This window comes from Rana temporaria, chromosome 9 (assembly GCF_905171775.1).
Source record: "Rana temporaria chromosome 9, aRanTem1.1, whole genome shotgun sequence".
Taxonomy (NCBI): Eukaryota; Metazoa; Chordata; class Amphibia; order Anura; family Ranidae; genus Rana; species Rana temporaria.
The window spans coordinates 122,824,178-122,850,891 of NC_053497.1; the positions used below are offsets into that span (position 1 = coordinate 122,824,178).

A 26,714-nucleotide genomic window follows, 5' to 3' on the forward strand; every position below is an offset into this window, starting at 1 on the left:
TGAGAAATTCAAACAAAGAAAAAAACATTTAGAAGGGAAATCGAAAGAAAAAAGGTAAGTGAACCAACAATGCACTAGCTTAAAGTGGTTGTAAACCCACTATTTTGACTTTTACCTACAGGTAAGCCTATAATAAGGCTTACCTGTAGGTAAGGAGAATATCTCCTAAACCTGCACGGTTTAGGAGATATTCCCCCCGCAATGTGGGCGGCGCATGCGCAGGGGGGAATCCACGGCTGAAGGACGGGCATCCGCCGGACCCTGCCGATTTTAAATCTCCCGCGCGGGAGTGACGTCATCGCCGCTCCAGCCAATCACAGCGCTGGAGCGGCAATACCCGGAAGACACGCCGGAGCAAGATGACATCCTGCTCGGCGTGGACCAGGTAAGTGGTACACACCTCGTTCCGAGGTAAGTATTTCATAATAGGCTAGTATGCGGTGCATACTAGCCTATTATGCCTTTTGCATTGCAGGTTTGGGGGAAAAAAAAAAAGTTTATGCGGTTTACAACCGCTTTAAAGGAACCAATTTAGAAAATAAAAGACGAACCTTTACAACCCCTTTAAGGTAGTGCTGGAACATAATGGTGGCCACACAAAATATTGTCCCTTTGGGGCCAATTTGGACATTCTCACTTTTGTTGCCAGTGGTTTAGACATTAACCTCCCTGGCGGTATGATTATATCAGAAAAAAGATGCTGAAAGCGGTACCATTATTTGCAAGGAAATTTGGTGTTTTATACTGTAGGCCTGCAATTCTTAGGAATAACTCACTTAAATCTGTCCAAGAGTCTAGTAGGCATCCCGGGTATGACATTTTTTTTTGAAAAAAAAAAATTATAAATATTATAATACATAATTATAAATTATAACAAATATTATAATTAGAATACAAATTATTCAATAATGTAATCAAATCAAAATCACTGAAATTTGCTCAGTTGCAGAATTGTCGCTGTCATTACTTTTATTTTTTTATGACGAATTTCCCCACAAATCGCTATCGCACAATTCTGCAAGCGATTCTAATTTATTATCGCTATTTTCTAGCTGCTCTAAAACCATTTTTGACATAAAGGGACACTTTTGGTTGCTATGGACAATCTACAGTTTGCAGGCAGAAAGAACAGTTTTTATTATATAAAAGTACATGTAGGGCACTGGGCAGACCACTAGGGACAAAGGGGGTTTGTATTTCTAACATACTGTAATCTATAAGATTACAGTATACTGTATGTAATTATTTACTTTTTTGAATTTGGCGCCGTTCTCCGCTCCCGTGCGTCGTAACGTCACAGGGAACAGAGATCGGCGGCACACAGAGGCACTATGTGAATCGAGCAAGGTCCGCTCGCTTACACAGCGCGGTGGCATCGCTGGATCCAGGGACAAGGTAAGTAAACACTCCCTGTGGATCCAGCGAGGCGAGCCCGAGTCTGACTCGGGGTTACCGATCGCAGCACAGAAATTTAACCCCGAGTGACTCGGGAATACCGCCAGGGGGGGTTAATAGCTGTGTGAGAAGTTGAGGGGACAGCAAATTTACATTGTTATACAAGCTGTACACTCACTACTTTGCTACAATGTAAAGTGTAATTTCCTCAGTGTTGTCACATTAAGATATAAAAAGATTTACAAAAATGTGAGGGGTGTACTCACTTGTGAGATACTGTACTTCTGCATTTGACACGGTGTTGACTTTATGCAAAAGTTAAAATTACTGTAAACGTGGCAAAACTAAAAACTGCCATCAAAATTGAAATTCAGGCAAAATCAGGCTCTTTCTGTGGGGAGTATTTTACAACATAGCTTCAATTGAATGACATTAGAATTATGCAAGTTCTAACAGTTGTCAGAAAGTCTTATCTGTCCACTTATCTATCTTTTGTATAAAAGTAGGTCATGTAATGGCTGCAGGGACTGCAAGTCTATAATAGAAGGCTTCTATACAGAATGTATACAAAGTTACTTTAATAGCTGTTGCTGGAATCACTTCAATTTATTATCTTTAATCTCCCTTTGCAAGGTGGGAGGCCGTTGATGCACAAATCAGCCCTTAACTGGATATTGCCTAAAGTAGAATCTGTATAGAAAGCCTTTCCAGAACTCGTATTTTTCTTACAAGCATTTTCCTGTGCCCCAAGATTGTCTATAAAGAGACTCCACCATTAATTTATTAAGCACAAGGTGTGTCAACTTACTCTGTGCTGCCCCAGCTCCTTCACCCCTCATCTCCCTATAGAACTTTAAGTGACAGTTCTGAGTCTACCAGCATCACACCCAAGACGGTGGTGCCAAGGAGCAGATCCATATTTTGTTTGGCCACACAAGGGAGGCTTTTACAGTTAAACACATAATACATTAAATGCACATCGTTTTATGAGATTTTCTGTTAAACCAAGGTCTAGAAACAAAAAGGGAATCCTGGCCTGTACCAGGCTTTTAAAATAAGCTGGCATCATCATGCTATAACCAATCTCTGTAGCTGTAACAAGTCAATTACATGGCCTAAATGCCATCTGCGCTGAATATTCATTGGTTGCAAATGTCCTAGCCTGCCTCACATCACCTCTGGCATTAGGCCGCAGAGGTGATGATATCCCTGTTGCCGATTAGATATTGTCCGCAAGCAGACACCAGTTAAAGCTGAGTTCCACCCTAAAAATGGCTGTTGCTAGGCAGAATTCGTAACCTGCCTAGTTCCTGGTCCTAGGTGGTTCAACTTCCTGTCCTAAGACCCCATTGCCTCCTGGGAAATGATGACTCATTTCCAAGGAGTCTCTGGGCATTACTTTGCCTAAAAAAGAAAAAAAAAAAAAACCCAGCATGCACCTCTCCCTGAAAACCAGGAAGAAAAAAAATAAAAAATAAAAATAAAAAAGGAACTGGGCTTCACATGTCCACGCATATGATGGATACAGCCGCAACATGAGCTGGAGGATATAAGGCAAGTCATTGCAATGATTTCTGGAATGATTGGGGTGCTATTAAATATGTTTTAGAGACCATTTATTGTGATCAAATTTAGCTGGCAAAAAAATAAAAAACGATGCCCAGAACCCCGCGTTAAGTCATTTTTTGCCAAGTACACAAGAATCATTTGCAATATATTTGAGCACTTAAAGCCCTACTTTTTTCCCCATAAATATTGTTCTTATAAGGAAAGCAAACTGCATTTAAAATAGGAATGTTTTTAAATACAATGCCCATGGACGTTTAAAAGTAAAAAAAGTGTTCAGTGATTTTTTTCCTAAGAATGTAACAACAACAGTATAAATCGCTCTTATCACCACTAAAAGGACACGCAGAGATTGTGTGCCAAGATAGAAGCATAGAATGGGAACAAAAAATTTGCAATATACACCATCACATTGAGGTTAGCCATGGCTACGTTCTGTACACCTGGAACTGGTTCCACCAGAAATTGACCACAAGACAAAGGTTACTACAATGCAGGATGCCAGCTTGTGTAATGTTACACTTGGTTACAGAACATCCCTTACAATTAAATTGTTCAGAAACGGTGGAGAGGTTTAGAAACTTGTCACTCTGGTCCCGTCACATCCACATTTTCAGACACAAAAGTATTTTTCAAGCCTATTCATACAAGCAATAAATGGTCATTCTATACAAAACAGATTGCTACATTTCAGTAGACGCTCCTACTATTCCCTTCTGGATATTTAGTACACTGCTCAAAAAAAATTAAAGGAACACTTTTGAATCAGAACTCCTGGGATATTGAGCTGGTCAGTTACGTAGCAGAGGGGGAGGGGTGTATACAGAGGACGACAATTAGATGACCTCCAAAACAGGAATGGTTTTTCAGGTGGAGGTGTCTGACATTTTTCCCTACTCATCTTTTCTGACCGTTTTTCACTAGTTTTGCATTTGGCTAGGGTCAGTGTCACTACTGGCAGCACAAGGCGATACTGGGACCCTATAAAGGTTGCACAGGCAGGCCAACTCCTCCAGGATGGCACATCAATACGTGTTATTGCCAGAAGGTTTGCGGTGTCTCACAGCACAGTCTCAAGAGCATGGAGGAGATTCCAGGAGACAGGCAGTTACTCTAGGAGAGCTGGACAGAGCCGTAGAAGGTCCTTAACCCATCAGCAGAACCGGTATCTGCTCCTTTGTGCAAGGAGGAACAGGATGAGCACTGCCAGAGCCCTACAAAATGACCTCCAGCAGGCCACTGGTGTGAATGTCTGACCAATCAGAAACCGACTTCAAGGGGGTGGCCTGAGGGCCTGACGTCCTCTAGTGTGCTCTGCTCACTGATGGACACTGTGGAGCTTGATTGGCATTTTCCATTGAACACCAGAATTGTCAGGTCTGCCACTGGTGCCCCATTCTTTTCACAGATGAGAGCAGGTTCATCCTGAGCATATGTGACAGATGTGAAAGGGTCTGCAGAAGCCGCGGAAGACTTTATGCTGCCTGTAACATCATTCAGCATGACCGGTTTGGTGGTGGGTCAGTGATGGTCTGGGGAGGCATATCCATGGAGGGACACACAGATCTCTACAGGCTACACAAAGACACCCTGACTGCCATTAGGTATCAGGATAAAATCCTTGAACCCATTTGTCAGACCCTGCGCTGGAGCAGTGGGCCCTGGGTTCCTCCTGGTGCACGACAATGCCTGGCCTCATGTGGCGAGAGCATGCAGCCAGTTCCTGGAGGATAAAGAAATTGATATCATTGAATGGCCCCACGCTCACCTGACCCAAATCCAAAAGAACACCTCTGGGGCATCATGTTTCGGTCCATCCGGTGCCACCAGGTTGCACCTCAGTCTGTTCTGGACCATAGCATCACTGAGCTCCTGGATCTGGGAGGAAATACCCCTGGACACCATCCTTCATCTCATTAGGAGCATGCCCTGATGTTGTCAGGCATGCAAACAAGCACTTGGGGGCCATACAAACTACTGAGGACCATTTTAAGTTGTTGCAATGAAATGTCAGCAAAATGGACTAGCTTGCTGCATAATTTTTTCACTTTGCTTTTCGGGGCATCTGAATTCAGCCCTCTGTAGGTGGATAATTTTAATCCTTTCATTCCTAACACATTACCCAGTCCATATCAGTACAGATATTCAGCATGAGATTTTTGCTAGTTGAGATCTGATATGTTTTCAAAGTGTTCCTTTAATTTTTTTGAGCAGTGCATATTTAAAGATTCAAAAAGGGTCTTGAGGACCAAATAGTTGACTAAACAAATCCCAGGTGGTCAGGAATAGTTAATTACATAAAAAAAAAAAAAAACTTCTGTCCAATGCAGGAGGCTCTTTTTGCACACCAATCTTTCATTGCAAATAAGTTCCAAGAGCAGGGCTATACACAAGTTACTTCACCTCAATAGTTTGCCACTTTCAAAGTAATAATCCATTTCCTTTCTAAATGCAGCCAGGGCTTGCATACCTGCATTAGGGAAACATGTCATACCTCCCATTTCTTTGTGGCTGTCTAAAATCAATGACAATACAGCTTCTTTCCACCATATGGAGAAGGTCCCCAACACTAGGTCCTTTTTATGCTACCTTTTACCAGGAGTTTGTCAACCAACACTGCCCAGAGTTTTAATAGGGCCACAATTTGTGTCCCCGCCCCTACTGGCAAGCCCCCCTTTCTCTCCTTTTGTTTTTTGTCCTCCTGCTTTTTGTTTGCTTCCTCTTAGTTAAAAATGTGGTCTAAAGGTATGAACACAGGTCCCTGGCAGGCAACTTATGAAGGAATTGCACTCTTGGCTAAATTTATCTCCATTTTGTTTTTCTAGGAAGTTTTCATGGACATCTGATTGAATGCCAACACTGTAGGCCTTTTGCACTTTACATTGCTGTATTGCTGTGTAGTGTGACTCCAACAGCTGTATCCATGTTACTATGTCTATAAAACCATTGCCTTTTGCTAAAGAAGAAAAAAAAAATTATATATATATATATATAATGTGAAGCCTCAGTTTCAGAACTCAAAATATATAAAAAGCCTAAGAGCCCAGTGTGAACCGGCTCTAAATCACCACTTTTGGGCAGATTTACATTTTATAGAAGAGCTCTGAGAAGGTTCCCTACATTCACTAAACTTTGATATCTTGTTCTAACACATTAAACCTAGTGGTCAAATTTCCTCAGCGTTTGGATTCTCTACAAGGAAACTAGAGGCTACAACATCTGTTAATGAACCCACAAGCCTCGCATAGCCAAGAGAGTGTTGAAGACAAAGCTGGCATGACAACTGGGACTCCTGTTCAAATCCACTACTACTGGCTATACTGTGATCATGTTATGAAACCTACTGCCAATCTTAGCTAGTTGAGGACCAATGGCGGCTGGTGCTCCAAATTTTGGCGGGGCGCAAACAAACGAAAAAACAAACATCAATTGTTGCTCCACTGTGCCATCAATTGTCGTGCCAGTTTGCCCCCACAAAAAACGTCAGTTTGTTCCCCGCCCAGCACTTACCTTTCTCGGGTCAGCCATCCTCCAGACTCCCACGCTCCCTCGATGTCGCTTCAGCCAATCAAGTTACCGGTAAACAGACCCGGTGAACCTGATTGGCTGAGAGGCGTGTGGCTGTGCGCCCTATGGTTAACCATTTGGAAGCCGATTACAGCCCACAGGCTGTAATCGGGAAGTCTATCAGAGCCACTGGCTCTGATATGCACTTCCAAAACACTCACTGCCGGCCACCACTGTAATTCAGATGGCCGGCAGCAATACATACATTCATGCAATGCATGAATGTATGTATTGATTGATGGGTGCAGGAGAGAGAGGGGCGGCGCTCCTGCGCCCACTATGGACGCACCGCCACCGTTGAGGACCCTAATGAAGTCTTAGGACTTGCCAAACTGGCTGACTGCAGCACAGTTTGCAGAAGGTAACCGCATACCAAGGGCCAAAAATTGAAGCTGAAGGTCTCTGAAGGGTGCAAAGAATAATGCAAATTTAGATCATCTCATCCCAATCCAACTACCGTGTGAACCTGTTTAAGACCAACCCGAGAAAAAAAGTGACAGAGGGACTTGGTCCAAGACATACAGCCTGGAGCCATGCCGAGTTATTGTTAACCATTGGGCTAAATTCAAAAGTAGATTATGTGAATCTACTCTCTAAAATTACTTAATTCAAAAGGATATGTAAAGGTTCTTTTTTTAAAAACAAAAAGCACACATCACTTGCCTCTGTGCAGTTGCTTTTGCACAGAGTGACCCCAATCCTCTTGTGGGGCCCCTCAGCAGTGCTCCTGGCTTCTCTTCGAGCTGCTCTACCTCAGAACTTGTGCAGGTGCGCTCCCATGTCCTACTGCGTTCATTGACACAGACAGCAGGACATGGCCCGACCTCCAGCTCCTAAGTCATTGGATTTGATCGACAGTCATGGGAGCCAATGACTGCGCTGCCAACCTATCCAATCAGGACCTGAGACACTGGCTGGAGCTGGTGTGCTTGTCCCTGTCACAGGAAAGACTGGGTTCAAGTAAGGAGGGGCAGCTGCATCACATAGAATGCATTAAGGTGAAAAACTAGGGTTTACAACCCCTTTTTGACATCAGTCCATCCAACACCAATGTCGGGTTTAGGATCAGAACACTTCATATAGAAACTGATCGCATATGGGATCCCCATGATCGCAATTCATTCAAATTACATTCAAGTCAATAAAACTAGTTTCTGGTCTATTGAATTTGCTTAGGAAGCGTTGCCTTTTGTTTAATGACACAATTGTAAGAGCAATCAAATGCTGGTTTGACAGCTGCTATCCAGCATAAAACTCATTTATTGGGTGCATCAACTGTATACAGCCTATCAATAGAATTTTAAAACAATATAAACACTATTTGGAGCTCATTTGACATATATCGGGCCACAATGGAAGATCATCAATGGATTAGCAAGGAGGAAAGTATGATCTGTTAGTCCAGGGTGACTAAAGCCTATTCTGACCAAACTTGTGTGAGGTGAGAGCATTTCCAATGGGGGAGCATTTCCAATGGGGGAGCACCGAGGTGAATTCACATAAAACATGTTTGAGGATCTGTGAAGATTAAATACGTTTCATCTGTATCCTGACACCATTAAATCAATTACTTGATTACACTCAAGCATGGGATATATTTGGACCATCACAAGAATATAAATATATCACATTGTATATTCGCACATATTGCACAAGAAAATTGATACACCAAGAGATTAGATACAGTTTAAATCACATTGTACATTTTGTATCCTTGTTGATATTTATTGCACAGGAAAATTGATACACCAAGAGAGTGGATACATTTAATATTGGCACAGCATTTGTTTTTAGTTACGTATTTCACCGATTTTATAAGCCAGGGGTCAGCAACCTTTTGCCACTTAAAGCAGAGTTCCGCCTTTTTTTAGTTTATTAAACGTTAGCAGCTACAACAAGCTGCTGAACACACACTTACACTTTTGGGTAGAACTCGGCTTTAAGGGCTGGATTCAATGTATTAATGCATGGAGGGCTAATAAAAGATGATCCCAACATGGTAACAGTACAGGTTTACATCACATTAAGGTGCTTCACTAATACAAAGGCAGTTCACCCTGAGGGAGCATGCAGGTTCACTCCCTTGAGGCTCTGGCATCGCTGTAGGGTCTGGACCCCTTTAAATTATACAGCCCCTGCACCTCTTTACATTACACAGCCCCCCCCTGCATCTCTGAACCCTTTTATATTAGACAGCCCCCCACACCCCCCTGCAGCAGCTCTGCCCTTTCCTACCTTGCCCCATACACAAAGGGAGAGAGCAGACCAGGAAGCTGAACGAAACTGAACGAAGGAGACACATACCAGCGCTCATAAGCAGTGTGTGTCTCCCACGGGCCAGAGGTTGCTGACCCCTGTCATAAGCACTTGCGGGTCACAGTCAGCATGGTATAGGCAGCCAGGTTTGTTCCTTTTAGGTCCTCTGTTTCCAAGGCAACCACAACAGTAAATGACACTAATGACTTGTTTAGCTAGATTAGCCTGTCCAGACCTTTCACTTTCTAACTGAAGGCTCAAAGCCACTTTTATACAAGCTTTACAACTACATGTCCTGAATATGCACTCCGGCTTTTGTTCAGCATTCAGTTACCAACTGAAAATAATGGCCAAATAGTTTACAGCACAATAAAACTGGATTGCTTGTTATGCGCACAGTAGCCCAAGGCCGTTGTCTTCAGAGGGAGAAGAAAGCTAACCCATTACAAAAAAAAAAAAAAAGTTACCCTTACAGTAGAACATTTGCAGAAATAAGCCATCATTTTCTTTAGTGATGTGTAGCGTGGACAATCTGCGCTTCCCCCCAAAGTGCACAGTGCTGAAAGTGCGAACAAATGAATAAATATGTAAAAACTGAAATTAGTGATGGGTGCTGCATCTATTAAAATTAGTTAGAATATAAACCAATGAAAATATGTTACAGTAAAAAATAAATGCGCATCCAAAGATAAAAGCAGAAACAAAGTGCAAGGAAAATAAAATAGCTGTAAAGTAAGCAAACTGATATCAAAAGTATATATATATATATATATATATATATATATATATATATATATATATATATATATATATATATATGATACAAAGCTACACAAATGCAATATCAAAGATGTGTGATACAACAGAACTACACAAATGTCCATATTGCACAAGTGTCCATGATAAAAATAAAGTGCAAGCGCTTCACTGTAACCAGAAAAGGTAAACCAGGTGTAGGGGGAGGGGGCGAGCAGGAGTGTCAGGACGCCCACTAACACACAGCTCCTTTATCTGCAAAGTAGAGAGTGTCCCGACTTGCCTGCTCGCCCCCTCCCCCCTCGAGGCTTTCTCCACACCAGGGAGAAAGCCTTGCATTACTGTGTGTGGTTACAGACAGAAGAACATGAAGTGAGGATTTCTCAGAAGAAATAAGGACATTTAAAAGCAAAATGGAAGGATGAGGTAAGTGAAGGAGGACTGCACTAAGGTAATGGAAGCTATTTAGGGAATTTTGTTTACCTTTACAACCCCTTTAAATTGAGCTTTAACCTATACTTACAACCCTAGACCTTAAAGAAGGATTAAACCCAAAAATCAAACTTTTTGTAGCTTACCAATTCTTAGACACTTGCATTCATTTCATTTTTATACTTTTCTTGTATTTTTATCTGGTGCTCCAACCAGTAAGGCCCCTTTCCTATCGAAGCATCAGCAGGAAAAGTGCATTAAAATGATTTCCCTTCAAATTCAAGACTTTTCACATTGATACACTGCGTAGCACTTTTTAGCACTAAAGATGCATATAGATGTCAAAGTCAGACCAAAGTCGTGCATGAACAACTTTGAAATCACTGGAAACTTTAAGTTGTAAATATATGAATGGTTATCAGAATATATTAGGGAACGGCTTGCCATGTGACTTTCATGTCCAAAGTCGTGTGACAAGTCACAAGTGTGGATGGAGCGATCACCTGCTAGCATACTTGACCAGTGAATAGCTGATTGTTAAGGAGCCAGCACATGCTGGCTTCCTTAACCCGAGAGAAAACCGATTGCCAGCGCTCCCCGCTCGCCCAAAAATTGGCAAATGTGGCAGTGGAGGGTGTGAACAAGTGATGCTTTCGTTCTGGCTGACTAACCCCCTGAACAAAAGAGGCTGAACAAAAAACTGCCTCAATTTCCCTTTCTGCGCACTTGATGTGGATGGGGGAATCCTTGCTGAGATTTTGCATTCTGATAGTGGGAAGATTTCCACAGCTTGAATCAGGAAGTCAAGTGGTTGTAGGCCTGTATATATACCCAGTGTCTGCCCTACACAAGTTGTCCCTTCAAAGTCCAAAATGTATAAAGCTTGTCTGAGCTGTCAGGAAAAAAAGGGGGCAGACAGTTGAAGCTACACTCTGCAGAGCTCAAGGAGGAGAGCTCCGAGTGCCAATTGAAGGGAATGGACACCCACCCCTCACAGGAGCAAAGCTGAGGCTGCCAATCACAGACTGCTGTAGATCCACAACAATGTACAACCCAGTGATAAAACTCACCAGGTCGATGAGCCCAACAAGTAAAATGTATATAGTATATAGTATGCAAGAATGAGCCCCCTCAAATTGGTTACATTTCTATTAGAGAGCATTACATAAAGCAGTAACAAGAACCCCCAGTTCACCCAAGGCAGAAAGAATTCAAGACTTATGGTGACATCAGTGGAAGGACTTAATCAAGCATGTCCATGGCTGAAAGCCAACACTGCCACATCTTTTTGAATGTTAGGGAAACCCCCACTTAAGTACATGGCTGTATATAAGGGCAGAACCTTGTTAAGACCCTTTCAGTAAGTTCCAGCCATTTGTATGTTTATTAAAAGTCAGCAGCAACAAAAAGTGTAGCTGCTGGCTTTTAATAAACAGGCACTTACCTGCTCCAGCGCTCCAGCGACGCGCCGGCCGGGGCTCCGCTCCTCTCCCCCCCTCCCCGGCCGGCGTCTTCATTTTTAGTGTGGGCACCCGGCCGTGACAGCTTTCGGCTTCACGGCCGGGCACCCACTGCGCATGCGCGAGCGGCACTGCGCATGCGCGAGCGGCACTGCGCATGCGCGAGCGGCACGGCCCGGCGCCGCGTAATTGGCCAGGAGATCGCCTAGGACCTGTGACGTGTCCTAGGCGATCGCCTACAGCAGCCACTTCCTGAAGGCGATTAAGCTTAGTCGCCTACAGGAAGGAGGAAGTGGGACAGGAAGTCCCACTCGTGCTGAAGCCCCCACTCCCCCCCCCAAAAAAATTACATGCCAAATGTGGCATGTAAGGGGGAGAGGAGTGGGTTAAGAGGAAGTTCCAAATTTGGGTGGAACTCCTCTTTAAGGAGCCTAATGCCTTGCACACACTATCGGAATATCCATCTGGATAAACTGACGGATTTTTCCGACGGAATTCCGTTCAAGCTGTCTTGCATACACGAAATTCCGACGATCAAGAACGCGGTAAAGTACAACACTAAGACGAGTGGAGAAAAATTAAGTTCAATGCCTCCGAGCATGCATGTTTTTTCCTCCGTCGGGGTTCCATACAGGCTAACGGAATTTCCAATAGAATTTATTCCGTCGAAAAAAAAAAAAACAGACCATGTTCTCTTTCTAAGTCCGTCTGAATTTCCGAAGGAAAAACTCCGATGGGGCACACACGCGGTCGGAATATCCGATTAAAAAATTCCGTCTGACATCAGAAATTCCGATCGTGTGTACAAGACATATGGCTTCTTCCAGCAGAAATGGATGGTCTTACGGGAGTGAAGTGAAAAGAGGAAAGTCCTGAGCCCTGCGTGGTGCAATCTACTAGGCCTAGGAGGCAAACCAATAGCAAGTGGGACTGGAAGGGACAGTAGGTCATGGAGAGTACAAGTGACCCCCTTCAACTCACATATCAGCTGGTAATGCCAGAAAAGGTGATCAAAGTCAGCTTTGTCACCTTTCTCTTGGTGTCAGGAAAACTTGTCAGAAATGACCAATGCAGATAGAGGTGTGAAGATGCAGACAAATGGCACTTGGTATTCTTAATTGAGACAAGTACACATTATAGAGGGATATGCTTTGTTCAAATTTAATGTCTGAGGTTTACAAACACTTTAAGGTTCTTGAAAGGAGTACTGAGGCAGGAAGTATTCTCATGAAGCTAGTTAACCTCTAGGATTGCTTTCACAAGTGCTCTGCTGACAAAAGATATAGGCGATCCTGCATAATTTAAGTATTTTAAATTTCAGCTTTTGCTGTCCTATACCTTTCTTGGACTTTGACTGCCTTTGGTGCATCTACTGTAAGCATGGAGGATGAATTTCACCTAAGTGAATGCAGCTTCAGAGGTCAGTACGGAGATTGTTCTGAATGTACTACATGTACAAGAATCATCTTTAGGAAATTCTTGTCATCACTTCACAGGGTGATGAAAATCCTAAAGTGGTAGAAAACACATATATCCCTTCATAAAACCAGTAGGATAAAGCTTTACATAACATTCTTTAATTCCCCCCCCCCTGGATTTTTCTTACTTGTTTTCAAGGTTTGTGCAAATTCTTACATAGCAGGTGAGGTTGAAAAAAAGACAAGTCCAACCTATGTGTGCGATTATATGTCAGTATTATATTGTATATCCCTGTATGTTGTGGTTGCTCAGGTGCTTATCTAATAGTTTCATGAAACCATCGATGTCCCCCACTGAGACCACCTGTGGAAGGGAATTCCACATCCTTGCTTCCCTTACAGTAAAGAACCCTATACCTCTTTTCTTCTCATTTTAAGAAGTGGCCATGTGTCTCGTTAAACTCCCTCCCACAAAAAAAGGTATAACCCTATTGTGGGGGTCACCAGTATGGCATTTGTAAATTGAAAACATATCTCCTCTCAAGCATCTCTTCTCCAGAGAGAATAAGTTCAATGCTTGCAACCTTTCCCTCAAACGAATGTCCTACAGACCCTTTTAGTTGTGTTGCCCTTTGTACGCGCTCCATTTCCAGTACATCCTTCCTGAGGACTGATACCCAGAATTGGACAGCATACTCCAGGTGCAGTTGGACCAGAGTGGGAGAATTATCATTTTATCTCTGGAGTGAATCCAATTTTTAATGCATGCCAATATTCTGTTGGCATTGTTAGGGGGCATGGTTAAAGACCTCTGGAGACAGCAATTTGTAGAGTATGTTGTAACTATTTAAATGGAGAAAATTGTGCAGGGAGAGTTTACTACCACTTTAATGAGTGACCATGTCTCCTGTCCCTTCACAGGTTGTATTCTCTGCAGTGAAGTATTGCAAGAGTCACGACCGCCTTGCAATCTTGACAGGTTCTTGCTGACCATCTATTGTAGCCATGGGCATCCGCTGACATTTTTTCAGAGGGGGGCGCTTTGGCAGCGACGATACAGTGTCACATTTTACCCTTTCTTTGACCGCTAGCGGGGGTTAAAAGCGCCCCCCCCCCCCACATTAAAATGTAAAAAAACACCCCACTGTGCCCCCTGCATCTTTCAATATCTTTGTAACTACTGTGTACCCCCTATCCACAACTGCACCTCTGGACCCCTTTACATTACACATCACAGCTCTGGACCCCTTTACATTACACAGCACCCCACAGCTCTGGACCCCTTTACATTACACAGCACCCTGCATCTCTGGACCCCTTTACATTACACATCACAGCTCTGGACCCCTTTACATTACACAGCACCCCACAGCTCTGGACCCCTTTACATTACACAGCACCCTGCATCACTGGACCCCTTTACATTACACATCACAGCTCTGGACCCCTTTACATTACACAGCACCCTGCATCACTGGACCCCTTTACATTACACAGCACCCCTTTCCCTTGACTGAAACACTACACTATATTGACAGTATATTTATTTCAGGTCTAAAAGAGGAACCTTTTGGAATGAGGGACAAATGGATTTGATTCCAGGAGAGGGACAGGCACTCTTAATAAGGGACAACTAGAGGGAAGGGGAGCGCTGCAGTCACCGCTTAAATCGGCCCCAGGGCCAGTTTGGCCCTGCTCCTGGCTCTCCCTGGTGATTCCAGGGGGGGGGCAAACGACCCCCCTTGCCCTATGGAGCGGACGCCCATGATTGTAGCCCAGTTCTGCTGGATTACACAGACGTGCAAACTAAGACAGGGAAAGGCAGTAGCAGTTAAGTTCTTGTAATTTTATTTTTAGACGGTAATACGGGAAACACCTTGATAGTTATTGCATAATGGTAATATTAGGCATTCGCAAATCAAAAGTACATAACCTTTTACATTCTTAGAGACAGCCAATCCGGTGGAACAACATTTCAAACACCCAAACGTTTTTCATAAAAACTTATTTTCAGAGTAGGATCAGCAATGTCTGGGTTTCACCAATGCATATAGATTAATAATCATCGCCACTCATGGTATTTTTTTCTGGCTTGAATGGAAATAAATAAATAAAATTGCAGCTTAACGCACCCAAATGCAGTAGGCAGGACTTTCCAACTTCACTGCAATGCATTGGGTTGAAACTACTGAGAACCACCACTGATGTCCATTCTTTTTGCAAGCCCTGAAAAAAATGCAGTGAAATGCACGACATGGCCTCTAGATTTACAAAGAACCGGCAGGTATTTCTGGATCTCCAAAGATTGTAGTGCTACAAATCCAACTTCTAGAACAAGTCACTCCATTGCTGTAGTAAATAACCAAAGTCTGAGATATACAGCCTTCAGGAAACTAAGTAGGTAAGCTATAGCAAATCAGAATTCAGCATCAACTGCTTTAAAGTGGATGTAAACCCAAAATGTTTTCTTTTTTTATGTCACATATAAGATTTCCTATCATCTGTGCCCAGTCTTGCCACAGAGTAAATCCAGCTGAGCAATCCTTTATTGTTCAGTGAAATAAAACAGACTTTGAGAAAAACCTTAGTCCGTTCCGCCCCCTTACTGTGAATGACAGGTTATTTACCGAACTCATGCACTAGCCTGGGGACAGGCATTATTTTTTAATTCCTACCCCTTTTCTAAAGTCATGTGGTTACTTTTCTGGATTCTGACTGGATGTTAGTGATCATAGCAGAATTTAGTGTAAGGAATACATAGGAAAAAATGCATGCTGACAAGGGGAGTGTAGAGGTGGGCGGGGAGTCTACTGACATCACGACTCCACCCACCGAGCTCCAGACAACAGACCCACCCACAGAATCTGCAGTTTTTTAGTTCTTATAACAGACAGAGGGGAGACATTTGACAGGTAAGGATACATGCAGGAGATATGTATATCCTTCTAGATCAGCACTATGGCACTAGTTTAGAAAGGATGAGAGTGGGTTTACATCCACTTTAACTTCAGCAAGAGAATTCTGATTGGTTGCATACAACACAATTTGAGGCTGATAGCTGTGTAAGGCTAGGTTCACAACAATGCATTTTTCAGTGCATTTGCAGTGCACATGCAGCACTGCTTTTTTAGATCTAGACTTCAATGGCATAACAAAAACGCATGAAAAAATCACACACAGGTGCTTTTCCTACATGACAAAAGACAGCTGCTGCTAGTAGCATTAACACACCCCAAAAACGCATTACAGAACAAAAATGCATCAAAAATGCAAACTCGCTAAAAAACGGACCGCCAAACGCATCACCTGCACATACAGAGATGTGAACCTACCCTAATGAAGGAGAATTTTACAGGTTGCCAAACTTTAATAACTGCTGCAATGTACAAAGCAAAGCCTCATGTCGATGAGTTTTCAAGCTAAGGTGCGTTTGAAGTGTAGGCAAAGCAGGTCAAATGCAGTTTTTTTTTAGCTCACAACTGCATTGAAGATTTAATATTTCACTATACCACCAGCTTACATAACCCCTTAGGGCTCCTTTACACAGACATCTATTTGTATATACCAGATTCCAGAATCAGATTCTTGCATTTGTAACGACAGGCGAAATTGAATAGCGGCATATTCACGCTTAGTTGCACAACTCGTTACCTGCCGCTTCTTGCAGCTGGAATCTGGTGTATGCTGCTAAACAGTGTGGAGGCCTTATGGCCTGTACACGATCCGAATATCGTACAACAGATCGTACGACTTTTTTGCTTAATAGTCTTTATTTCTTCTGAGAAATCCTCACTTCCTGTTCTGTCTAACTCCACACAGTAATGCAAGGCTTTCTGCCTGGTGTGGAGTGTCGTGCTCGCAGCATGGTCACAGTGCAGACATCTTACACTTGTTCCATTAGAAATAAATCAGATGCACACGCAAAAGAGTAAGGGCCCTTCCACACGGGGCGGATCAGTAATGATCCGCTCCGTGTGTCTGCAAAGCTCAGCGGGGATCCTGCGTAAAATCCCCGCTGAGCTGGCAGCTGACAGGGCGGTCCCCTCACACTGTGCAGGGACCGCCTTGTGTTTCCTCCGCTCTCCCCTATGGGGGTTCGGACGAACACGGACCGTATGTCCGTGTTCATCCGATCCGATCCGGCAGACGGAAGAAAAATAGGGTTTTCTTCCGTCTGAAAATGCGGATATTTGCGGAGGCGGACGATTACGGGTGTCAGTGGATGTTCATCCGCTGACACCCGTAATCACATAGGGACCCATGTATGTCCCGTTTTCATCCGCAAACGGACGGATGAAAATGCGGACATACGGTCCGTACGTGTGAAAGGGCCCTAATGGTCTTTACTAGAGCTGCACAATTAATCGTCGTTGCAATTTTTTTCCCCTTGCGATCTTGACAAAGTATTTCACGATCTTTCTATGCAGAGAATTCTGAGCCGACAGCCATCGAGAGGAAAAAAGCCGGGCAGTCTGAAAGTATCACAACATTCTTTAGCAGTGGAACCAAATAGAAACATTGTAACAATTTGTGTATTAGGTCAAAGGAATACACTTCAGTGTGTAAATGAGGAAAGTTTAACCACTTAAACACTAAACCATTTTCTGGCATTTTTTGGTTTCAAGTTAAAATCATTTTTACTAGAAAAATTACTTGGAACCCCAAACTTTCTTTTTTAGTAGAGACCCTAGCCCACGCTATAGTTGAGACGGCTACAGTGCGGGCTTCCAGTGTCGGGAGGGCATCGATAGTTGTGCCCCCTGCAGCACTTGTTGAGCCCTACGGACTTGGCTGATCACAGAACAGGGTAAAGGGCCAATCACAGCGGCCCTTTAACATGTGATCAGCTGTCAGCCAATGACAGCTGATTACGGAAGTACACAGAATCCGGTTATCCGCATTTTCGCCTCACAATCAGCGTGGGAATACAAGAAAGCTGGTACAAGCTTCTATTACAGGGACATTGGCCCCAATCAGTACAGCCTCGACCGTGCCCATCAGTGAAGGAGAAAAACTACCTACAGTATTTACCATTTTTTTTTAACAAACTATGAAAACATTTTATTTTCACAATTTTAGTTTTTTTTTGTTTCGCAACATAAAAGTGGTGACCACCAAAAGAAAGCTCTATTTGTGTGAAGAAAAATTATTTTGTTTGGCTACAGTGTTGCACGACTGCAGAATTGTCATTTGAAAGCTGAAAATTGGCCTGGGCAGGAAGGGGGTACAAGTGCCCATTAAGCAAGGGGCAACAGAGAAAACGATCATTTGTTGCTAGGCTTTTCAGTTTTTTCAATTCCTTTTGTTATAGTAAAGGGTTAGAGTTAGGATTAGGGGTTGGAGATATTATTAGGATACCAATAAGATCTAATATTAGGATAATAATAAATATTAGGATATTATAATTATTATTATTATGTTGTAAAATTAGAATAATAAGATAGATATAATATTAGAATAAGAAGATATAATAGCATAATAATAATAATAATAATAATAATAATAATAATAATGATAATAGAAGGATAATAATTATTATTATTATTATAATAATAATAATAATAAGGATAATAATAATAATAATAATAATTATAAGGATAATAATAATAATTATAATTATAAGGATAATAATAATAATAATAATAATTATAAGGATAATAATAATAATTATAATTATAAGGATAATAATAATAATTATTATTATAAGGATAATAATAATAATTATTATTATAAGGATAATAATAATAATTATTATTATAAGGATAATAATAATAATTATTATTATAAGGATAATAATAATAATTATTATTATAAGGATAATAATAATAATTATTATTATAAGGATAATAATAATAATTATTATTATAAGGATAATAATAATAATTATTATTATAAGGATAATAATAATAATTATTATAAGGATAATAATAAGGATAATAATAATAATAATAATAATAATAATAATAATAATAATAAGAATAGCAGAAGAAATACTACAATAAATGAATACTATGTAATAAACAACGCCTAACCTTAACCTCTAAAAAAAAAAAAAAGTTTCCCACAGTTCTACTTCAAGTACCACTTTAGGTAACAAACAAATTCCATTCCAGTAAAAAGCCCCCCCCCCCAATCACAGGAAAGCAGATTTGAGTCCAATAGACTTGGAACACAAGTTAGTTTAGGCGGCAGAGTGCATGCTGGGAGTTGTAGCCCCTCATCCCAACATGGATGTGGAGCCCCCGAGAACAACTGCAGTGGGCACTGCAGACCCTCAGGCTCACCCCACAGGGCATGCCAGGCACTTCAGGCCCTCAGGCTCACCCCACAGGGCATGCCAGGCACTGCAACTTCTTAGAGTCACTGTGAAGGGCATGCTGGGCACTGCAGACCCTCAGGGTCACCGCACAGGGCATGCTGGGCACTGCCACTTCTTAGGGTCACTGCACAGGGCATGCTAGGCACTGCCACTTCTTAGGGTCACTGCACAGGGCATGCTGGGCACTGCAGACCCCCAGGCTCACCGCACAGGGCATGCTGGGCACTGCCACTTTAGGGTCACTGCACAGGGCATGCTGGGCACTGCCACTTCTTAGGGTCACTGCACAGGGCATGCTGGGCACCGCTACTTCTTAGGGTCACTGCACAGGGCATGCTGGGCACTGCTACTTCTTAGGGTCACTGCACAGGGCATGCTGGGCACTGCCGTCCCTCTGGCTCCTTTAAACCCAATGCAATGCCATGCTGAGAGTTGTAGTCCCCCGTGGTACATACCGCAGACGGTGAGGTTGTGGACGGTGGCCCTCTCCAGGCGGTGGGAGTCCAGCAGTTGGTACCAGCCATTTGGGTAGACCGGGGGTAGGTCGCCCTTCTTCCTCCTCCTCCGCACTTGGTTGGCGGTGTGGGCTTTGTCCCGGCCCCGCTCAGGGATGTAGCCCACCTCCTCGGAGCTCCGGATCAGCTCCACTGGCCGGGAGAGCTCCCACCATGCCCAAACCCCCAGAACTAAGAGGGAGAGCAAGAGCAGGGAGCCGAGACTCCGGGGAGACGGGTCCGGGACAGAGCGAGGCAAGAGCCGGGCACCGAGGAACCCACTGCCAGCACTGGCCAACAGCACGGCACCGAGCACACAGAGTCCAGCCAGTACGGAGCGCGGCACTGACTTCATCCTACCGCTACCTGCCACACACTGAGCGCGCCCCGCCCTCCGCCGCCCTCTTATCACCTGCCTCCATAGCAACCGTCCGCCGCTCTACCGACTCTCCCCGCCCACTCCGCCTCACCTGTACGGGCCGACACGCCTATCACCGTATACTCACACCCATCACTATATACTGACACCTATCAATATATACTGACACCTATCACTGTATACTGACACCTATCACTGTATACTGACACCTATCACTGTATACTGACACCCATCACTATATACTGACACCCATCACCGTATACTCACACCCCATCACTATATACTGACACCTATCACCGTATACTCACACCCCATCACTATATACTGACACCCATCACTATATACTGACACCTATCACTATATACTAACACCCATCACTATATACTGACACCTATCACTGTATACTCACACCCCATCACTATATACTGACACCTATCACTGTATACTCACACCCCATCACTATATACTGACACCCATCACTATATTATCACTGTATACTGACACCCATCACTATATACTGACACCTATCACTGTATACTGACACCCATCACTGTATACTGACACCTATCACTGTATACTGAGTGACACCTATCACTATATACTGACACCCATCACTGTATACTGAGTGACACCTATCACTGTATACTGACACCCATCACTGTATACTGACACCTATCACTGTATACTGAGTGACACCTATCACTATATACTGACACCCATCACTGTATACTGAGTGACACCTATCACTGTATACTGACACCTATCACTATATATTGACACCTATCACTGTATACTGACACCCATCACTATATACTGACACCCATCACTGTACCTATCACTATATACTGACACCCATCACTATAAACTGACACCCATCACTATATACTGACACCTATCACTGTACCTATCACTATATACTGACACCTATCACTGTATACTGACACCTATCACTGTACCTATCACTATATACTGACACCTATCACTGTATACTGACACCTATCACTATATATTGACACCTATCACTGTATACTGACACCTATCACTATATATTGACACCTATCACTGTATACTGACACCTATCACTATATACTGACACCTATCACTATATATTGACACCTATCACTGTATACTGACACCTATCACTATATACTGACACCTATCACTATATATTGACACCTATCACTGTATACTGACACCTATCACTATATACTGACGTCTGACACCTATCACTATATACTGACGTCTGACACCTATCACTATATACTGACACCCATCACTATATACTGACACCCATCACTATATACTGACACCTATCACTGTATACTGACACCTATCTCTGTATATTGACACCTATCACTGTATACTGACACCTATCACTGTATACTGACACCCATCACTATATACTGACACCCATCACTATATACTGACACCTATCACTGTATACTGACACCTATCTCTGTATACTGACACCTATCACTGTATACTGACACCTATCACTGTATACTGACACCTATCACTGTATACTGACACCCATCACTATATACTGACACCCATCACTATATACTGACACCCATCACTATATACTGACACCCATCACTATATACTGACACCTATCACTGTATACTGACACCTATCACTGTACCTATCACTATATACTGACACCTATCACTGTACCTATCACTATATACTGACACCTATCACTGTATACTGACACCCATCAATATATACTGACACCTATCACTGTATACTGACACCTATCACTGTATACTGACACCTATCGTATAATGACTATCATTGTATACTAACACCCCTCACTGTACACTGACACCCTAAAGCTCAAACATATATATATATATACACTCACCAGCCACTTTATTATTCAATTGTTTGGTACCACACATAGCTAATCAGCCAATCACATGGCAGGAATTCAATACATGATCTAGACATGGTGAAGACGACTTGCTGAAGTTCAAACTAAGCATCAGAATGGGGAAGAAAGGGGACTTTGAACGTGGCATGGTTGTTGGCGTCAGATGGGCTGGTCTGAGTATTTCAAAAACTGCTGATCTACTGGGATTTTCACCTACAGCCACCTCTGAGATTTACAGAGAATGGTCAAAAAAAGAGAAAATATCTAGTGAGCGGCAGTTGGGTGGATGAAAATGCCTTGTTCATGTCAGAGGTCAGAGGAGAATGGGCAGACTGGTTTGAAATGATAGGCAGGCAATAGTAACTCAAATAACCACTCGTCACAACCAAGGTATACAGAATACCATCTATGAACACACAACACATTGAACCTTTGAAGCAGATGCGCTACAGCAGCAGAAGACCACACTGGGTGCCACTCCTGTCAGCTAAGTGCAGGAAACTGAGGCTACAATTGGCACAGGTTCACCAAAATTGAAGATTGGAAAATGTTTGCCTGGTCTGATTTCTCGATTTCATCTGCGACATTCAGATGGTCGGGTCAGAATTTATTGTAAACATGAAAGCATGGATCCATCCTGCCTTGTATCAATGATTCAGGCTGGTGGTGTAATGGTGTGGGGGAGATTTTCTAGGCACACTTTGGGCTCCTTACCAATTGAGCATCATTTAACCACTTCCATACCAGACACTTACGCACCTTCCCGCCCAAGCCAATTTTCAGCTTTCAGCACTGTCGCACTGTGAAGGGCAATTGCGCGGTCATGCTACACTGTACCCAAACAAAATTGGCGTCCTTTTTCCCCCACAAATAGAGCTTTCTTTTGGTGGTATTTGATCACCTCTGCGATTTTTTTTTTTTTGCGCAACAACTAAAAAAAGAGTGAAAATTTTGAAAACAAAATACGTTTTTATTTTTTTCTGTTAATTTTTTTGTAAATAAGTTTTTCTCTTTCAATTACAGGCACTGATATGGCGGCACTGATGGGCACCGATGAGATGGCACTGATGGACATCGATGAGGTAGTACTGACGGGCACAGATGAGATTGGCGGTGCTGGTATGCGGCACTGATGGGCACTCATAGGCGGCATTGATGGGCACACATAGGCGGCACTGATGGGCACACATAGGCGGCACTGATGGGCACACATAGGCGGCACTGATGGGCACTCATGGGCGGCACTGGGCACTCATAGGCGGCACAGATGGGCACTCATGGGCGGCACTTATGGGTGGCACTGATGGATACTTATGGATGGCACAGATGGGCACTGATAGGTGGGCACTGGGCATGGATGGGCACTGTGGGGTGGCACTGATGGACACTGTAGGGTGGCACTGATGGACACTGGGGTGGCACTGATGGACACTGTGGGGCAGCACTGATTTTCCCAGGTTGCCAGTCAGTGCCCATTTGTGGGCACTGATTGGCATCTTTTTTTTTTGCAGGCTTTTTTTTTTTTAAGGCTTTTTTTTTTTTGGGCTTTTTTTATTTTGTTTGGTCCAGGGTGGGCTTCCCTGGTGGTCCAGTGTGGTGATCCGAGGGGGGGGCTGCGCTGATAAACAATCAGCGCGAACCCCCCCTGTCAGGAGAGCCGCCGATCGGCTCTCTTCTACTCGCGTCTGTCAGACGCGAGTGAGGAAGAGCCATCGACGGCTCTTCCTGTTTATATCGTGATCAGCCGTGATTGGACACGACTGATCACGTGGTAAAGAGTCTCCGCCGGAGGCTCTTTACCGAGATCGGAGATGCAGGGTGTCAGACTGACACCCCGCATCACCGATCGCCGCGCTGCGTGCCCCCACGGGCACGCACGGCATGAAATCCTGCAGGACGTCCAGGAACGTCCTGTCAGGATTTCAAAACCACTTCCCACCCGTAAATCGGCCATAGGCCGGGTGGGAAGTGGTTAAACACCACGGCCTACCCAAGTATTGTTGCTGACCATGTCCATCCTTTATAACTACAATGTACCCATCTTCGGTTGGTTCCTTCCAGCAGGGTAATTCACAATGTCACAAAGCTCAAATCATCTCACCACTGGTTTCTTAACCATAACAATGAGGTCACTGTGCTCAAAAAGCCTCCACAGTCATCAGATCTCAATCCTATAGAGCACCTTTGGGATGTGGAGGAATAGGAGATTTGCATCATAGATGTGCAACCGACAAATCTGTAGCAACAGCGTGATGTTATCATGTAAATATGGACCAAAACCTCTGAGGAATGTTTCTAACACCTCGTTGAATCTATGCCAGGAACAATTATAGTGGTTGTATACCCTCTGATACTACTTGCACCTACAGGTAAGCCTACATTAAGGCTTACCTGTAGGTGCTTGCAATATCTCCTTAACCTACATGGTTAAGGAGATATTTGCAGAAAATCGGGCACCGATGTCAACGGCGCAGGTGCACTGAGCGTGCCAGGTCTTGAATGGGAAAGTGTCGGAAATGCGTGCATGCGCGGGAGTGACGACATCGCCGCTCCGGCCAGTCACAGCACCGGAGCGGCGATACCCGGAAATCACTCCGGGTATCATGGTGGCGGAGGAGAGGAACGAGGGTCGCTGCGGGGGCTTTGATCTAAGGTAAGTAATTCATAATGAGCTAGTATGCTAGTCATAATAGCTCATTATGCCTTTGTCTTGCATGTTTTTTTGTTTTTTTTAATGTTTTTTTGGGTTTACAACCACTTTAAGGCAGTTCTGAAGGCAAAACCTGGTACTAGCTAGGTGTACCTAACAAAGTGTCTGAGTGTGTATATAAAGAGTTGTGCTCATAAGTTTACATACCCTGGCAGAATTGATGATTTCTTGCCCATTTTTCAGAGAATACTAATGATAACACTAAAACTTTTCTTTCACTCACGGTTAGTGTTCGGCTGAGGCCATTTATTATCAATCAACTGTGTTTACTCTTTTTAAATCATAATGGTAACAGAAACTACCCAAATGACCCTGATCAAAAGTTTACATACCCTAGTGATTTTAACCTGATAACATGCACACAAGTTGACACAAAGGGGTTTGAATGGCTATTAAAGATAACCATCTTCACTTGTGATCTGTTTGCTTGTAATTAGTGTGTGTGTATAAAAGGTCAATGAGTTTCTAAACTCCTGACAGACCCTTGCATCTTTCATTTAGTGCTGCACTGACGTTTCTGGATTCTGAGTGATGGGAAAAGCAAAAGAATTGTCAAAGGATCTGGGGGAAAAGGTAGTTGAACTGTATAAAGCAGGGAAGGGGTATAAAAAGATATCCAAGGAATTAAGAATGCCAATCAGCAGTGTTCAAACTCTAATCAAGAAGTGGAAAATGAGAGATTCTGTTGAAACCAAACCACGGGTCAGGTAGACCAATCATAATTTAAGCCACAACTGGCAGGAAAATGGTTCGGGATGCAAAGAAAAACCCACAAATAACTTCAGGTGAAATACAGGACTCTCTGAAAACATGTGGTGTGGCTGTTTCCAGATGCACAATAAGGAGGCACTTGAAGAAAGATGGGCTGCATAATGGAGTCACCAGAAGAAAGTAATTTCTATGCAAATGCCACAAAGTATCCCACTTACAATACACCACACAGCACAGAGACAAACCTCAAACCTTCTGGAACAAAGTCATTTGGAGTGATGAGACCAAAATTGGCCTTTTTGGCCACAACCATAAACACTACATTTGGAGGGGAGTCATCAAGGCCTATGATGAAAAGTACACCATTCCTACTGTGAAACACAGAGGTGGATCGCTGATGTTTTGGGGATATGTGAGCTACAAAAGCACAGGAAATTTGGTCAAAGTTTATGGCAAGACGAATGCAGTATGTTATCAAAAAATACTGGAGGAACATTTGCATTCATCAGACAGGAAGCTCTGAAAAATGGCAAAGAAATCATAAATTCTGCCAGGGTATGTAAACTTACGAGCACAACTGTATATATATGACAGCTGTGCCATCACAAAAGGGGTTATCTTACTTGCCAAGGCTAAAATTACAGATGAACTGTATCAGCTGAACTGCAATGAGGTGGTTAATACTGCCAAGGAGTAAAAACATTCACACATGGCACAGATGACTTGTGCATAGAAGTCCTGACATAAGAAAGAATGGGATGGGGTCTGGGCAGGCCGCTACAGTTATGTGGCTCTGCCCCCTCTATGAAGCAGCTCAATCATTGGCTGGTGTTTACAGCGCTTGGTCCCGCCCACCCCTGGCATAGCGGCTGAGTTGTAAGTCATCACAACTCAGCCGCGATGTCAGGGTAGGCGGGACCAAGCCCCATCAACACCAGCCAATAAATAGGCTGCTTCAGAAAGGGGAAAATGTAGCGGGCCGCCCAGACCCATCATCAGCGGCCCGACATCACCACTGACTTTTGACAGCTGATGTCTCTCGCTGCCTGCGGTGTCATTATCTGACAGCTTCATACACTGAACAGCTCTGGCAATTCTCATGATCTGCTGCCTGTCAAACTGTTTCACAGGCAGCACGGGCCACACATTCTCATGGATGCAGCATATCTGGGGAGATCTCTGTAGACAGCACTGGGTGATTAGGGTGTGCCCAGGCACACCTGGCACACCCCGTACGCACGCCTATGCTAGAACAAAACAGGGTTGCAGAAAGAATGAACTGTAGAGTATTCTATGTGAAAGAACCATGCTGTTTGATGCGGGTATGCCAACCTCATAGGGGGAGGGACAATTATGGATTTCCATTCATGAACAACTC

The 26,714-nt window shown here is 43.4% G+C and overlaps 1 protein-coding gene across 1 annotated transcript in view; it reads right to left on the reverse strand.

Moving 5' to 3' along the window:
• Positions 1–20,032, reverse strand: part of LOC120913993 (cholesterol 7-desaturase nvd-like) — a 42,062-nt gene extending 22,030 nt beyond the window's left edge. The window contains exon 1 of the mRNA XM_040324382.1: positions 19,625–20,032. Coding sequence (XP_040180316.1) covers positions 19,625–20,018 — 394 coding nt within the window. The 5' untranslated portion in view covers positions 20,019–20,032. The remainder of the gene's footprint in view (positions 1–19,624) is intronic.
• Positions 20,033–26,714: the final 6,682 nt, after the last annotated feature.